This window comes from Myotis nattereri (assembly GCF_964212035.1).
Source record: "Myotis nattereri genome assembly, chromosome: 2".
Lineage (NCBI taxonomy): Eukaryota > Metazoa > Chordata > Mammalia > Chiroptera > Vespertilionidae > Myotis > Myotis nattereri.
Genome location: NC_138076.1, coordinates 23,372,811 through 23,389,514, shown reverse-complemented (window position 1 = coordinate 23,389,514; position 16,704 = coordinate 23,372,811). Strand labels below are relative to the sequence as shown.

The 16,704-nt window shown below is 52.0% G+C and overlaps 1 protein-coding gene across 4 annotated transcripts in view; it reads left to right on the top strand.

The window, feature by feature from the left end:
- Positions 1-16,704, top strand: part of FGFR1 (fibroblast growth factor receptor 1) — a gene marked incomplete at its 5' end in the record, with an annotated part of 38,787 nt that overhangs the window by 20,631 nt on the left and 1,452 nt on the right. The window contains 14 exons of one of the 4 annotated variants that reach the window (XM_081082960.1): positions 3,365-3,631; positions 4,991-5,074; positions 5,347-5,519; positions 7,176-7,299; positions 8,034-8,224; positions 10,109-10,253; positions 12,214-12,410; positions 13,250-13,395; positions 13,601-13,722; positions 14,164-14,274; positions 14,793-14,983; positions 15,753-15,875; positions 16,122-16,192; positions 16,527-16,664. In XM_081082960.1, the coding sequence (XP_080939086.1) occupies positions 3,365-3,631; positions 4,991-5,074; positions 5,347-5,519; positions 7,176-7,299; positions 8,034-8,224; positions 10,109-10,253; positions 12,214-12,410; positions 13,250-13,395; positions 13,601-13,722; positions 14,164-14,274; positions 14,793-14,983; positions 15,753-15,875; positions 16,122-16,192; positions 16,527-16,664 (2,083 nt within the window). Of the gene's footprint in view, positions 1-3,364; positions 3,632-4,990; positions 5,081-5,346; positions 5,520-7,175; positions 7,300-8,033; positions 8,225-10,108; positions 10,254-12,213; positions 12,411-13,249; positions 13,396-13,600; positions 13,723-14,163; positions 14,275-14,792; positions 14,984-15,752; positions 15,876-16,121; positions 16,193-16,526; positions 16,665-16,704 lie in introns of all 4 variants that reach the window. The other 3 variants (XM_081082957.1, XM_081082959.1, XM_081082958.1) reach the window with 3 other exon arrangements.

The window sequence follows — 16,704 nt, the reverse complement described above, 5'->3', positions numbered from 1 at the left end:
TATACAGGGGTGGGCAGAAGTAGGTTTACAGTTGTGAGTGTGAAAAAGTTTATTCTTATATTATTATTTATTTATTATTGTATTATTTGTCATATGAGCAACTGTAAACCTACTTTTTCCAACCCCTGTATGATCTAAAGGGGTGAATTTTATGGTATATGGATAATATCTCAATAAAGGTGTTTACAAAAGAAACCATATAAGATGATATGCAATTGAGTGCAATTTTGTTCGGTTCTGAGAGTACCTATTTTACAGAAAATTAGGGTTGAGACACTAGTGCCAACAGAAGGCTTCCTGGATGTCTTTGATGATGCGCTTTGAGTAGGCTAGAGTAGGAGGACTCTAGAGAGATGGCTGACAGGCTTGAGCAGAAGTAAGTTTTGTTGTGGGGGGAAAATGCACTTGGTGAAGAGAACAGCCAGACCTGGAGTGGAAGGTAGGGAAAAGAAGGTTGCATGGAGAGGTGGGAATAGATTGTGAGGAACCTTGGATATCAAGCAGGGCTTTAGATTTTATCCTCTGTACACAGTGTAAACTTTTTTAAAAATTTTTCATTTATTGATTTTAGAGAGAGAAGGAATGGGGGAGAGAGAGAGAGAGAAACATTGACTTGTCATTCCCCTTATTTATGCATTCATTGGTTGCTTCTTATTTGTCCCCTAACCCACAACCTTGGCATATGGGGACAATGCTTTAACCCCGTGGTCGGCAAACTGCGGCTCGCAAGCCATATGCGGCTCTTTGGCCCCTTGAGTGTGGCTCTTCCTAAGCCTTAGGAGTACCCTAATTAAGTTAATAACAATGTACCTACCTATATAGTTTAAGTTTAAAAAATTTGGCTCTCTAAAGCAATTTCAGTCGTTGTACTGTTGATATTTGGCTCTGTTGACTAACGAGTTTGCCAACCACTGCTCTAACCCACTGAGCTACCGGCCAGGGCCCCACAATATAGGATCTTAATTAGGAGCATAATAGACATAGCACACCAAGGCCTGGAGCATCAGGGTGAGTTTGAACTCTGGGGGCAAGAAAAAGAAAGCAGGTTTAGAGGCTTTTTGTAGATCATGCAGAAGAGGTTTGTTTGCACATCCTGGTTGGGATGAGTGGGAAGTTAGGAATCCAAGCTGGAATCAGCCAGAGCCAGTCCCAGCAGGGCCAGGTCCCTTTCCTGCTTCCTCCTGGGGACTTGCCCATGTTCTCCTTGCTACCTTTTTGTCTCTGGGGCCTGTCAAAATAGGCTGTGATGCCAGCGACGAAGAATTTGAGTTGACTGAGTTTACTGTTTGACCAACGGCTGGTACAGATCACGAGCTGCAAAATGTTTAATCTGTGAGGTCACTGAAGGGAAATGAGATTGGATCAATAGGAGTGTCTGCTGTTTCCTTAAGGGTCAAGTCTGAACTGCTTTTCTTCTACTTTCTTTTGGCAAAACCACAAACCGTTAAAAATGGAAAGAATCACATTTTTTTTTTTTAGGACCCACAAAAGCTTATTTTTAATCAGTTGTGTGGTCTGCTCACCTTTGTGGTTGGTGTTCTTCTTGACCCGATTCACAAAAATAAATGAATGCTAACCTAGTGGTTTCCAAACCCTTTCAAAGCAACACCCCCCTTTTGATGACTCAGTATTTACCCAATATTTAAGATAGAGCCCTTGGGTTGCAGCCTTGGCACCAAAGCCTGCTTTGAGGCCCCATTGAGGAAAATTGCTCCCTGGTGCCACCTGTCTTCTTCATTCGCAAGGTTTCTAGTGGACACCTGTTTAGCACTTCAGGATGAGTTCTGTAAAATGAGGGTGGTGAAGGAGGAAAGGGAACTTACAAAGGAAGTCAGTGAAGGGACAGTGTGGCTGTGGATGTGTCATTCTTGCATCATCCAGCAAGCATTTATTGGGCAATTCTGTGTGCCAGGCGCCATACTAGGTGTTGGGGATTTAAAGGTAAATATGTCACGTCCCTACCCTCACAACTCAGTTGAGAAAGGGGCTTTCCTTCAGTGTGACAGATGTGATGGGAGGGCCCCTGACCCCAACAGAGTCGGAAGAGGCTTTGGGACAGAGCTACCAGCTGGGCTGAGACCTGGAGGGTGAGTGAACAGAACTAGGTAGAGACATGAGGCCTGCAGGGGGCGGGGCGTGTGAAGAGTCCCCGGTGTGAGCCTCTGATGGTGAACCCTGGTGAGAAATAAGGCTTCCCCAGACAGTGGAGACGAAGTCAGGTGGTAGATCTGAGCTGCAACCAGCACTTTTTTGGTGGGGTGGACACTTGCAGAAGACGCCAGGAGCACACCTGCAGCTCTTAAAGGGAAATAGACTCTGCATTTCCCCCTGGTTAGTGAAGAGGGGGGTGCTCAGGAGATGGGGAACTGCCCGGCATGGTGGACTCCTGGGTGTGTCCAGCTTTAGGCTCTCTTGTCAGTGTGAGTGTGGAGCTGTTGGTGAGAGGGATGGGTGTATGGATAGGATCCCATCAGATCTTGGGAGTTGTGAACCACATGGGCTCCAGGGAAAGGGAGGTGAGGGAGACTGGACATGTGTGTCGGGGGAGAGAAGGAGGAGGGGAAGGTGGGGGGCGGTTAGGGGGGGAGCCCAGCAGTGGGGAGGAGAAAAGAGCTTTGTGTGCACCGGCTTAGGCTGCCAGCACAAGTGTGGGTTTGGTGGCAGCTGCAGGCCTCCATTCCTAATATAGGCAAAAGCTCCGAGTCTTCTGGCCTGACACCTGTTAGCTAGGGGCTCCCCTGAGCTGACCTCTGCTGGGCTTTCTCTCCCCCATATTCTTCTTATGCGTCTGACTCATTGGGGGACCAGAACCCCACCCCGCCATCACTTGAACCAAGAGCCGCCTGGTTGACACATTGCCTTCTCTCACCTTGGGTAGGGGCTGCTAGATTTTGAGGGTTTGGGGTTTGTTCAGCTGTTACTCGGGGAAAGGGGAGAGGCTGACCTAGCCAAAAGGAAATGGGGTGTTTCTCTGGAAAGTGGCCATTCTTGGCAGGGAACTGAGTGTGTGGGGAGGGGCCGCTCTGGACACAGAAGTCCTGGGGAGGGCTGGCCGTGTCCCCCTAGGATGGAGGGAAATGAAATGTGAACCGCTTAATGCTGCTGCAGCTGCTTCCTAACTTTTCCTCTTTCTACCTTTGACTTTTGGAAGAGGGGGGTAGAGAAGGAGAGATGGGGGTTCCCAGGTAGCCAGCCATTTCCTGACTGACCCATATTCCAGTCCCCACCTCCCCAGCTCTGTGGCCCCTGGGATGTGGCAGCTCAGTGCCTCTAGCGTAATTCCCTTTGTCTCTCCCTCCTCCCCTCTCCCTCTCTTCCTCTCCGGTCCCTTGGTTCCTCTTCCCGGCCCCTGTGGTGGCTGCAGCCCAGCCCTGGGGAGCCCCTGTGGAAGTGGAGTCCTTCCTGGTCCACCCTGGTGACCTGCTGCAGCTCCGCTGTCGGCTGCGGGACGATGTCCAGAGCATCAACTGGCTGCGGGACGGGGTACAGCTGGTGGAAAGCAACCGTACCCGCATCACAGGGGAGGAGGTGGAGGTGCGGGATTCTGTGCCCGCTGACTCCGGCCTCTACGCTTGCGTGACCAGCAGCCCCTCGGGCAGCGACACCACCTACTTCTCCGTCAATGTCTCAGGTTGGTAGCCATGCCCTGCCCTCACCTTCTTCCTGGTTCCCCCCTCCCACCCCTCTCTGCTAGTCTCAGGGGGAGGTGAATCTCCTCCCCTTCCATGACCTGCCCCCCATTCTGCTTCAGAAACTGCTGCCCACTAACACTGCTCCCTGCCCGCCGCGGCTTAGCTCTCAGAGGGGTGGCCAGGAGGTGTGGGCCCCAGGCCTCAGATCTACCTGGAAGGTGACTGCTGATACTCTTGGGGCAAACACTGGTTTCTCTACCACAGCTGGCCCAGATTCCAGGGTGCTGCGTAGGGCTCAGCCAGCTTCCACCCTGTCATTCCCTTGCCATTTGGGCTTCGTGCTTGGTTTAGTGATTAGAGCCCCAGAAAATGTTGTGAGGTCCCCGCTGTGATGGGGAAGGATCCAGATGCACCGCCATATCCACAGGGGTTACAGAAAAGATCTGTCCCCCCGCTTCTGGAGCAATTAGGGCAGCCAGGGAACCCTAGAGCTCTGTGACTTTGGGAATCTGCCACATTTAGAATGCATCTTTCACAAAAGCAGGATGAAACAAAATAGAATGGAAATTTCCTTTATGCCATTTCTGAATCTCCGGGTGCACGCTTGGCACCTGCCCCACTTGGGCGTCCTCTAGAACCTGCCCCTAACAGGGACTTGACACCTCTATTTCCCTCCAGACACCAAAAGTGCTAGCAAGGACTAGAGAAAGATCTGGCATAGGCCCCGATTGGTGGTCACATGTGTGTCAAACCTCTTAAAAGGGATGGATACTTGTTGGGGAGAGGTGATGGCAGCTGTGGACTGTGTATTAGGCTCCCTATCTGCTCTGGCAAAAAGAGCAGCTTCCAAACCTTAGCAGATGCATGCTAGAAAAATTCCAACTGTAAGTTGTTCATGGCTTTGGAAATAGCTTCTGGCCTCAGTGTGTCTAGATCTGTCTGATTTCCCAATGGTTAGCTGGCCAAAGGAGGATACAGGTTCCCTGGGTGCTAGTTCTGAGACCCAGCACATCCAGTGGTACCATGAGCGGGGAGAGCCTCTGAATTCGGGGCGGTATTAAATTAAAGAGGCCCGCTGCCCCTGATGAAGTGTCAAGAGCTCTGGGCAGAGAGGGGCAGTGAATTAGGTTGGGGAAGGAAAGGGACAAGCATAGAGCGTGCAGTTCTTAGTGAACCGTTTCTCTCCCACTGACAGAGAGAGTCACTGAGGGCCTGGGGGTCGGTATGGGGAAGGTGTCTGCGTTCATCTACCACTGGACTGGCCTTTACTAGTATGTGGAGGGGCTGTTGATATGGATGGAAATCTAGAGGAACCTCTCCCTCTGGAGGGACCTCAGAGCCCCTTCTCCTTCCCGTAGATGCTCTCCCCTCCTCGGAGGACGACGATGACGATGATGACTCCTCTTCAGAGGAGAAAGAGACAGATAACACCAAACCAAACCGTATGCGTGAGACACTGTTTCCTACCTTACTGCCCTTTGGGTCTGGCTGTTGGGTTGGGTGGGAAGGGGGAGTTCAGGTGATTGGAGCACGGGAGGAGGAGCGGGCACATGGAGTGACGATGCTTGGCAGTGGGATCCCTTGGGCATCCTGATCAGTGCAGGCATTGTTCACAAGTGTTGGGCGGTGGGCAGGGTGTCTCCAGGTCCTGGCCTGGGCCCTTGCTCCTGAGCCTGACCAGCCCCGCCTGTCTCTCTTGGCTTTTCCTGGGCAGCCGTGGCTCCGTACTGGACGTCTCCAGAAAAAATGGAAAAGAAACTGCATGCAGTACCAGCTGCCAAAACAGTAAAGTTCAAATGCCCTTCCAGTGGGACCCCTAACCCCACACTGCGCTGGTTGAAAAATGGCAAAGAATTCAAACCTGACCACAGGATTGGAGGCTACAAGGTATGTGTGTCTGTATGAGCGTTAGAGTAGAAACAGGAGAAGCTGGTTAAAGAAATCCTTATTCTAAGCCTTTGCTTGTTTCAAATAATGCTTTCTAACTATAGAAGTAATACTTTTATAAACATTTCAAATACAAAAATGTGCAAATGGAGTTGAATTTTTCAGTCTTTTTTCTCTGTATATGGTTTTTAGTTAGTTAATTTCACCGTGTATGTACTTTCTTAACTTGTCACATGTTAACATTATAGCAAGAGTCTTTTGCCATGCATTTTAAAGATAACTTTTCACAAGTGCGTAATATTCCATTATTAAAATGTCCAGTAATTTGATGAACTATTTTGTGCTACTAGTTGTTTTCTAGTTTTTCAATATTATAATTAATATCACAGTTAGGATCTTTGTACTTAAATATTTGTCGGCATTTTTAAATGTTCTTCCTTAGGATTGCTAGAAGTGAAATTACTAATTCAAAGTGCTAGCATTTTCTTTAAGCCCTTAATGCATATTACTCAGTTACCCTTTTCCTGGTAATTAGATTTTTCATTTATTTATTCACATTCATTTATTACATGAACATTTCTTTGAACACATGTCTTTCCAGAGAGTATACTAGGCAAGAGAGAGTTCAAAATACAATGGGAAGATATAACATTTTTATTGTGACATTTGCTCTAATGGAGGATGATATGGGTAATGAGTTGAATATAGCCTTATTTTATTTTTAAATTTCATTTTATTGTGGTAACAATTACTTTTTTAAAAAGAGAAATTAATTCGCCCTCCCATAACAAAGCATGAGAATAAGCTCACTAGACCTTTGCCCCCAGATTTGATAAGTGAAAATATCTTGTTTTCTTGTGTGTTATTTTGCTTGTCAACAGACTTAGAATTTTCTTATGTTAATGAGCAATTTCCATTTCCTGTGGTGTAAATTGTCCATGTTCTCTGCCCATCTACGTCGTAGGAAGAACATCTTCACTGGAACCGCTTTTTTAGAGTCTCTGATCCTCCTCATAGTCCCTGTTTCTCTCCCATCCCCACCTCGCTGCTCTTTTCTCATTAATCCTATCAAGAAAAGAACAGAAGAGCAGGAAAAATAAGGGAACGTTTTAAATGTTGCTATGTAGAAGACACTGTGCTGTGAATGGTACAAGACAGCGCTCCTGCCGTGAAGCATTTCAGTCTCAGGAGGGCAGGTGTCCATGAGCACTGTCATGAAAAGCAGGCTGTGACCAGTGCTTCATTAGAGGGACAGTGAGAACAACGCTGACCCCTGATCAGGCTGGAGGAGCCAGCTTTTGAAGTGAGACATCGAGGGCAGACAGGGCCAGGCTCTTCCCAGGGAGCCAGACCCGCACAGGAAGAGCCTGGATAGAGCGCAGCATTTGGGAAGGTTCCCGGTGTCTTTGGGGGAGTGCAGAAGGCACATTTGTCCAGGATATGATGGCCTTGGCTGTTGTGGGCAGACATCCAGAGTTTGAGTGTGAATGGGCTGGGGTGGGCAGACCTGCCTGTCCTGTCTCCCCGTGCTGCATGGGCCCTGTGCTCTGCTCAGATTGGAGGGTGAGTGCCAGGGGGCGCCAGTGCTGCCATGCGGCTTCCGCCTGCATTTTCCTCCGCACCCTCAGTGGAGCCCTTCGGCATGTCTCCCCTCAGGTCCGTTATGCCACCTGGAGCATCATCATGGACTCCGTGGTGCCTTCTGATAAGGGCAACTACACCTGCATTGTGGAAAACGAGTATGGCAGCATTAACCACACCTACCAGCTTGACGTTGTGGGTAAGAATGCCAATGGCGGCAGGAGGGAGCTTAGAGGACAGAGAGAGCAGGGCCGTTGAGAAACCAGCCATGAGATCCAGCTTTAGTTAGGGATAGAGCCAGGATGGTGAAGGCACTTTACAGCTCTGTCACTCTAAGCAGGTCACTTTCCTCTTTGCGCCTCACGTATCTGTAAATAGAGTCAAGAGGATCAGATAGTGCTATGACTCACTACACAAAGGGAAAGGTGCTGCTGATAGTCTCTCCTGAAAGAGGTGACTGGAGTAGGGATGTGAAATTCAGCATAACAGTGGCTCTTGATTCGTGAATGTCAGCAGTGTGCTACACACTTAAACATGTCACCTGCAATTCTCCTGGCACCCCCACAAGGCAGGCACTGTTATTCCTGCTGTACAGAACAAACGGGCTCAGGGAGGTCCATGCTGACTCCAGGCATCGCCTGAGACCCAAGGGGCTGTTCTGACTGCCTATTCCTTGTAGACAGTCTGAATCTCATTCTAGGAATCCTAAGGTAAAAGAGTTTCACAACCAACATTCTTTCTTGGTTTTGAGGAGATGGTCTAAAAAGAAGCTTCTGGGCCATCCAGCATTTCCAACAAGCTTGTAGGTGATGCTAGGCTGCTTCTCTGGGACCACACTCGGAACAGCAAGAGGCTAAGTGACTTCCCTTTGTGGTCTTTGGGATGCTGTCTGTCAGCATTCCTGACAAGCCTGTCCTCTCCCTTCCTCCACAGAGCGGTCCCCTCACCGGCCCATCCTGCAGGCAGGGTTGCCTGCCAACAAGACCGTGGCCCTGGGCAGTAATGTGGAGTTCATGTGTAAGGTGTACAGTGACCCACAGCCCCACATCCAGTGGCTAAAGCACATCGAGGTGAATGGGAGTAAGATTGGCCCGGACAACCTGCCTTATGTCCAGATCTTGAAGGTAACCTTGACCCCAGTATCCGTGGGCTGGGTGCTGGGAAGGAGACCAGTATTTCCTGGGACCCAAGTGGCTGTGGCCTGGCTCCAGGCCCACGACTGGGACTCATCCCTTACCCTTTCGGCGCACATGCTCCATCTTAAATAGGGACCTAGCCACGTTCCCCAGGACTAGTGACAGGTCACAGAATGGAGGTGTGATGGGAGGTGGTTGGGCATTGCTGGTTCCTGAAGACCTCTGAGACTGACTTCTGGGTCAGCTACTCAAGGAAGGCCTTCAAAGGCCCGCTTTCCCGTTGCTCAGGACCATAGATAGCCCTTCCAGCAAGCATTTCCCCGTCTCGGTCCTCTTTTCCAAGTCACGTTCTTTCTGGCAAGTAGGGTGACTGATAAGGGCACGGCTTAATTAGAGTTGAAACAGCAAATGCCACAGGTAAATTCTAAGCAGCATGAGGAGTAATGGCATTTTCTTCCTTTTTCCTGTCACTCCCAGACATTTGATTGTCCCTGAATGCTCCATTAATCCAGGGAAGGTAATTGCCTAATTCTCCAGTGGATCTTGCAACAGGAAGTAACCAGAAGCTGGGAAAGTGGTTTACCTCCTGGTCCCAGAGTTAGACCTCATCCTCCCCTCACTCGGCTGTCCCAGAGATTTACTGGCCATCCCTTCTCTTCACTACCGGTGCTGAAACTGCGGTGTGGGAAACGGGCTGTCCCTGGCCATTCATAGTCCCTGCCGTGGTCTTGGAAAAAGGAGTTCAGTATAAACAGCATTTGATTGGGGGCAGTGCTTTTTTTTTTTAAAGTTTATTTTGCAGTCAAATGCTTCAGACTTCTTTTGTCCTCCTAAAAAGGGAAAGATGGTAACTCTCAAATGTCTCCGTTGCCTTAGCTCCCTGTCTTCACATCACATGGGAGCAAAGTATGGCCACATCTCAGTGTTTGCCCAACTGACTGGCGTGTCGTTGGTTTGTTCCAGCATTCGGGGATTAATAGCTCGGATGCGGAAGTGCTGACCCTGTTCAATGTGACAGAGGCCCAAAGCGGGGAGTATGTGTGTAAGGTTTCCAATTATATTGGTGAAGCTAACCAGTCTGCGTGGCTCACTGTCACCAGACCTGTGGCAAAAGGTAATGGGGAGATGGATGGGGCCCTGTGCTGGGAATTTGACTTCGGCCCCAAGCTGCTGGGGCCGGTGGGGAAGCCAGCACCCAGCTCTCCCTGTTATCCTGCTGTGTTTCTAGTGCCCAGAGCCATGGAAAAATACCCGGCCTGGGAGGCTGGTTTGGTTCGGTACTGTGTTGGTGTCTGCTCCCTCTGTGCCTCCTGTGTGCCCCTTGGCTGTGTGTGCATTCGCAGGACAGTCTTGCTGCACTACATTCGTGCAGACTGGAGGTCTGAGTGGTGGGTGTGAGAAGGGACCAGGCATTCCGTAGAGAACCACCACCCTCAGGCCGTGTGTGTGTGTGTGTGTGTGTGTGTGTGTGTGTGTGTGAGTGTGACTGCAGCACCCTTTCCATCCCTCCTGTGTGTGCCCTTTGACTTTCTTTACCTGAAACCAAACAGCCCCCCCACCCGCCGGGCCCCATTTCTCCATGCTGCCCACCGCCCGCATGCTTGGATGGGCCAGGGGCTGCCAGCGTCTGGTGAAGGGTCGTAACCAGCCCGCGGCGTCGCAGGTCTGCCGGAGTTCCTCCTCAGGGTCTCACTCTCTTCCTCTAACAGGTCTCGCTGCCTGGTGGTTTTGTTTGTTCGTTGTCGCAAAGGAGACGCTGGGGAGCATCTCTTCCTCTGGTTACCCACCCCCTCTCTCTTCCTCCCTCTCTCTGTGTCTCTGAGAGGTCTCACGTCCGGTGCTTGTCCATTTTGCTTCCGTTGTCTCTTCTAGACTGCCGGAGTTAATACCACCGACAAAGAGATGGAAGTGCTTCACTTAAGGAATGTCTCCTTTGAGGACGCGGGGGAGTATACGTGCTTGGCGGGTAACTCTATCGGACTCTCCCATCACTCTGCATGGTTGACCGTTCTGGAAGGTATACACTGTACTTCTCCTCTCGATGTCCTGCCCTCGCCACGGGCACGGGGGGACCATGCATTGCGGGGCTGGGGGAGACACAGAGGCAGGAGAGGTCGAGGAATGGGCTCCAGGGGGCCGGTAGGCGGCTCCAGCCATTTGTCCAACCGTGAGAGCCGATTCCTCAGGCTCCCACCGGAGCTTTCCTCGTTTGCAAGAACACGGACAGAGGCCTCCCACCTGTACACCTGCATCTGGCTCTCCCCTGGGCCCACGTAATGCATGCATGAGATCTGGATTTAACCTTGACTGGGCTCTCCTCCAGGGCAGGCTCCTTCCATCCTTCGGTCCAGCGACTGTCCCTGACTTGTCTGGCCCTTTTTGTCCAGCCCCCCAAAGTCTCAGAGCGGGCCCCACTTCTCCTCTAACTGAGTGTAGGCACTCTAAAGAGGGGCTTGCTAGCAGTGCTAGCCCAGCCTCCCGTACGGCCGCCCTCTGATCTCGGGAGAGGTTCTACCCGGTTGAGTCGACTTGAGCTGAGTGAGGCCTAGTCACGGCGGCTGCTGGTGCCGTGTATCCTCTCTGAGTCTGGGTGTTGGGCCAGGAAGGAAGGAGCCCGCAGCCTGTTCCGGGTGGTGGGCTGGTGACTGCAGGGCTGGAGTTGGTTGTCGCTGCCTCTCTGAGGGTCCTGCATGTGGGTCTGGGTGCTGTGCTGTTCTTGTTGCTGCTCACACTACCCTCTCTTCTCCCTCCTCCTCTGCCCTGCTTGCCCTCCAGGGTCTGATAACGCCCCTGCTCGAGGCAGAGAAGTGTTCTGTTTTTGTCGTTGTCACTGTCTTTGTCAGCGTGTGCTCCCACTCACTTGTCTTCGTTTCTCAAAGCTGGGGGAAGAGAAAAACAGAAACACTTCTTGGTATCAGCTCTGCAGTCTCCTTGTCAGGCCTGAAGTTCTCTTGGGGCTCAGTCAGGGTCACACCAGTGCCTCTTGGGGGAGGTCCCCAGTGGGCTTGCCTCTGGGCTGGCTGGAGTGTTTTAAAGGGGAGGGTTGGGGGAAGGCTGTGGAAGGAAATGGGATGTGCACACTGGTGAGGATGGTGTGTTCTCCGCAGCCAGCGCTGTGGGTGCTGGATGTAACCCATTCTCATGTGGGAGGGAACAGTGCATTGAATGGATGGGTCTCTGTGGGAACGGGGTGGATTCTCAGTGGAAGATGGAAGAACTGAATAGAGCATGCCCCCTCACTTTGAGGAGTTAGGGGCTGTGGGTAGTATTCCCAAGAACTGCAGAAACAGTTACACTTCTCATCTCGAGCAGTGCAGACACGTTGGGAAATTAGTCAGTTTTGCCTGTGGTTTGGCTAGGTGTAAATATTTACACATCTGACCTGAGACAGATGACAGAAGTGAAAGGTGAGATATGAAGTGAGGACATAGGCACACTCTTTCCTCCCACCCTCATTTGTCCTCCTGCAAGTGCCACTATAAGCCAGGCGCTGTGGACTACAGAAAAATAACCAAGGTGCCATCCCCACCCTCAGACCGTCAGAGATACGATGGTCAATCTGCCCCAGGTGATAAGTGTGTGCACACCGAGCTGAGGCGCTGCAGAGAAGGGCCACGTGCTTTCATGAGGAGGCTGAGAGGGATGTCATCCGCCCCTTGCAGGGTACCTGGTTCCCATGTAGCCCAGCAGTCCAGCTGAGCAAAGGGCTCCTGAATTAATGAGGATGGGCCACGTGTAGCAACATGGTTCTAGCTCATCCCTCCAGGAGGATTCGGGTCAGGATCAGCAAGCTCCAAGGAGCACAAGATATCTGATCTGCTCCATGCCAGAGCCCCAATCCTAGCTAGGATTCTTCTCTGCCCTAAAGATCCCCAGAGGAAAGGAGATGGGTGTTGTTTGTTCTATGGAGCTAGGAGCTAGGAATCCTAGTGGCTGGGCCCCCGGAGCTTGCTAACACCCTATTCACACTGACTCAGCCCTGGAAGAGAGACCCGCAGTGATGACCTCGCCCCTGTACCTGGAGATCATCATCTACTGCACAGGGGCCTTCCTCATCTCCTGCATGGTGGGGTCTGTCATCATCTACAAGATGAAGAGTGGCACCAAGAAGAGCGACTTCCATAGCCAGATGGCCGTGCATAAGCTGGCCAAGAGCATTCCTCTGCGCAGACAGGTAACAGAAAGTAGATAGGGGATTTGCACGCTCTGCCTCCCTTCTCTCCCTGTGCCCCCAGGGGCTTCTTGAGGAACCCCTAACTGCCTGCCTCCCCACTGTCCCCAGCCTGCTGCTTCCAGCTTTGCTTTCTGGCTGTGGGCCAGGGGCAGGGGAATGTCCTGACCCAGGTGCTCCCTTGTCAGGTGCCCAGCCCATGAATTCCAGATGCCCACCATACCCCAGCTGCAAGTCCCCTGCCCACCTGGCACATGGATCGGGAGAAAGTCCTAGCTGGGGCAAGTGTGCATTGGCTACTGCACGTTGGAGCTATCCCCAAAGGCCAGTTAGAGGTGCAAAGATACAGAATAGAAAGGAAGACCTGAATTGGGTCCCAAGATGCCCTCTCCTGTGTGCCCACCCTCCCCTCCTCCAAGGAACTGGAACAGAAGGTGAAGGCTGTAAGAGGAGGGAACGTTCATGCAGAACTATGCTAATTATGGGAGGCGCTTTGAAAGTTAGAAATCCATGATCAGGGGCAGGGTTTTCACAGAGTCAGGACAGGGTAGAGCTGTTGTTGCAGTGACCATTTCTGTCCGTTTGGGAGAGGTACGTAAGGTCTGTTCATGTTAAAGGTGAGTTAACTGAAGCCCAGTAAGGCTAGTTGGTGGCAAAAGAAGTCCATATTAGACCTTCGGCCTTCTGACCTCTTTGTGGTCTCTCTGCCGCTCTGCCTGGGAAGGGACATCAGGTAACAGATTATCCCTCTGCCACTGGTGAAAAGCCCTGACTAGCAGTTGGAAGAACCTGCGTCACTCCCCGCCTCCTCGCTAGAAGGGTGACCTAACGCTTCCCTGTAGGTGTCGGCTGACTCCAGCGCATCCATGAACTCTGGGGTTCTGCTCGTGCGGCCCTCCCGCCTCTCCTCCAGCGGAACCCCCATGCTGGCTGGGGTCTCTGAGTATGAGCTTCCCGAAGACCCTCGCTGGGAGCTGCCTCGAGACAGGTAATTCTCTCAGCTTGTGAGGAAGTCCCCTGCGTGTAATTCTGACAGCAGGAGTTGTATGTACAGAGACCTTCTAGGGAGCGAAGGTGCACCAGGTGTACCCAGAAGTAATTTCCGCCCAGTTGGGTGAAATACGGAGAAGTAGTGATGGGATGCCCTTGAACTTCACCAGCCCCATCTTATACCACCCTTTGTTTCCCCAAAGACTGGTTCTAGGCAAACCCCTGGGAGAGGGCTGCTTTGGGCAGGTGGTGTTGGCAGAGGCCATTGGCCTGGACAAGGACAAACCCAACCGTGTGACCAAAGTGGCTGTGAAGATGTTGAAGTGTAAGTGATGCTTCCGTCCTGGTAAAAATGGCGCCTTCCCTTGCCAAGCAAACTGTGGGCCTTGGGCCAAGTGGAACACCCTCTCTGGTGCTCTTTCCGTGCCCACACCTGCTACACGCCTGCCTAGGGTGGCCTGGGAGTGGAGGGGGCACTCTGCCCCTGGGGAGTGCCATGACCTGGGGCCAGCCTGGGTTGTGGTCAGGTGTTCATTCTAAATTCCATTGCTAGCTAATTGTCCTTACCGCTGCCCCACTCAGCACCGCATATTTCCACAATGGCTGTCATGAGAGGGAAGGGGAAGGGGAGGAGAGAAGCCACTCGAGGAGAAAAGGGACTCCTTGGGCATACACCTCACCTCATCCCCGTCCCTTAGCTTTTCTCCTGTCGCCCTCCCTCCCAAAGTAAATGAGTCTCCTCCCCTTCTCTTGTTTGTGTGCAAAGCGGATGCAACAGAGAAAGACCTGTCTGACCTGATCTCAGAAATGGAGATGATGAAGATGATCGGGAAGCACAAGAACATCATCAACCTGCTGGGGGCCTGCACACAGGATGGTAGGCACTGAGCCAGGCCGTGCTCCCACCCGCTCTGGGGGAGGGTCTCAGATGGGAACCTGGGCCTGCTGCTCCCATACAGTATCTGCCAGGGAGAAGGTACTGAGCTGGGGTATCGGTGACCAGGCATCTGTTAGCCACGTAGGGAAGCGGCATAAGGAGAGAGGCAGGGTCAGCAGTAGTTGGAATGTATGGGGTCTGAGCTGATTCCCTTTGTATTCATCTGAGAATACAGGTACCTAGATTCAAAGACACTGTGTGGATAGGAACAGGTGGGTAGTAATAGTGGTCTAGATTAGGGCTATTAATCCTAGTTTTGTTTGGCAGCTTTCTGGACTATGCTGGGAAGAATTAGTTCCCTGACTCTCTCTGAGCAGTGGAATGAATTTCCCTGGTTCCCTAGAGGGGAGCTTAGGTCAGGGTGTGCCATTGGGTGTGGGGTTTTCTCCAGGTGAAGCGAAACCTGCGTACTGGCCTGATGGCCTCTCCATCCACACTCACCCGCCCCCTTCCCCCAGGTCCTTTGTACGTCATCGTGGAGTATGCCTCCAAGGGCAACCTCCGCGAGTACCTGCAGGCCCGGAGGCCTCCTGGGCTGGAATACTGTTACAACCCCAGCCACAACCCCGAGGAGCAGCTCTCCTCCAAGGACCTGGTATCCTGCGCCTACCAGGTGGCCCGAGGCATGGAGTATCTCGCCTCCAAGAAGGTATGGCACCTGCCGGCTCCTCTGGGTGATGTCGGGGTAGGAACAGATGTCCAGTTTATGACTCTCTGTCCTTGGTGGAATGGTAGACTGAGCACTGACTGACTATATGTGCTGTCTTAGGCTCAGGAGACACCAAAATCAGGAGAGCCAATGTAACCTGTGTGGCCTGGGCTAGGTTCAGATCTGTGCACTGCCACTTTCCGAGCAGCCTCGGGCAGCTACTTAACATTTTCTGTTTCTTCAAATATAAAGTAACGATTATGGGAGAAATATGAAGAGTGAGAGTGTTAAGGACCAGTTTTGGGTGCTCAGTAAATGCTGGCTTTGGCCCAGTGCAGTTATGCTGGGCCTGGGGAGATGGGGCTTGTGAGCACACTTCCGTATAGATTGGATAGAAGCATCAAGGTTCAGCCTTTCCGGGTACATATCCAAAGCTAAGAGTTGGAAGGACCAGGAGAGGAGGCAAATACAGGGGCGCTTGCTAAAGTGATCGAGAAGCCGGGAACTGGGGGTGTTTGAATGGCTGAGTCTGAAGTGGAGAAGAGGGAGCTTGTAGCAGGGAACGGGCATGTTTAGGAGGTGAGCAGTGTAGCAGGAGAAAGCCTGGGAGTAGCTGGGCCTGCCTGCCAGCTGCAAAGTGAGTGCTGGCGTGCAGTGTGACTCAGACAGCTGGATGCGGATACGTGTCTACAGTTTTATGGCCTCACCTGCATCCCACCCTCCTCTCTCCCATCTCTTCCTCCCCCGCCTTCCCCTCCTGTCTCCACAGTGCATACACCGAGACCTGGCTGCCAGGAATGTCCTGGTGACGGAGGACAATGTGATGAAGATCGCGGACTTTGGCCTCGCTCGGGACATTCACCACATCGACTACTATAAAAAGACAACCAATGTAAGTGCTGACGAGGCCACTAGGTGCATGTCCTCTGCCCCAAGACTCTGCTGTGCCAGGCTTTCTCCCATGTGCACTTCTCTGCTGTAGCCCAGTGCAGGTGGCTTTGCCTGAGAAACTGGGGTGGGATGAGCTGAATGTGTGCATTCCTTCCCACGTCCAGTCCCTCACGTACCCGCCTCCCTCCCTCCCTACTCCCTCATTGCTCTGCCCTGGGCCACCCCAACTTCCCCATGCTGCTTGCAGGGCCGACTGCCTGTGAAGTGGATGGCACCCGAGGCATTGTTTGACCGGATCTACACCCACCAGAGTGATGTGTGAGTTTGACATGGGCAATTGCCAGGGATGCTTGGAATAGAAAATGCCTGGTACAATAGAGTCCTGTCCTCCCCTCTGAATTGAAGAGGGTCTCCTTCTATTTTGAGGAGAAAACAAAACAATATGTTGTATATAACCATTTACTTTGTTCCTGGCGGTGGAAAGGCCTGTTTTCTGCTCCCCCCTGGTATTCCCCTGGGAATTAAGGGTTTTCATTGGAGAGGGTGGTTTTGGGATGAGTAGCTGACATGCTGGGGAAGGAGAGATGGAAAGGATTTTAGGTTGGCCCAATCCTGTGCCCACAACACCCATGGGCTCTGTGCTCATCCACAGGTGGTCTTTTGGGGTGCTCCTGTGGGAAATCTTCACTCTGGGAGGCTCCCCATATCCTGGCGTGCCTGTGGAGGAGCTGTTCAAGCTGCTGAAGGAGGGCCATCGTATGGACAAGCCCAGCAACTGCACCAACGAGCTGTAAGCATGGGAAGACGCCCAAGGTCCTGAGCTAGGCCCT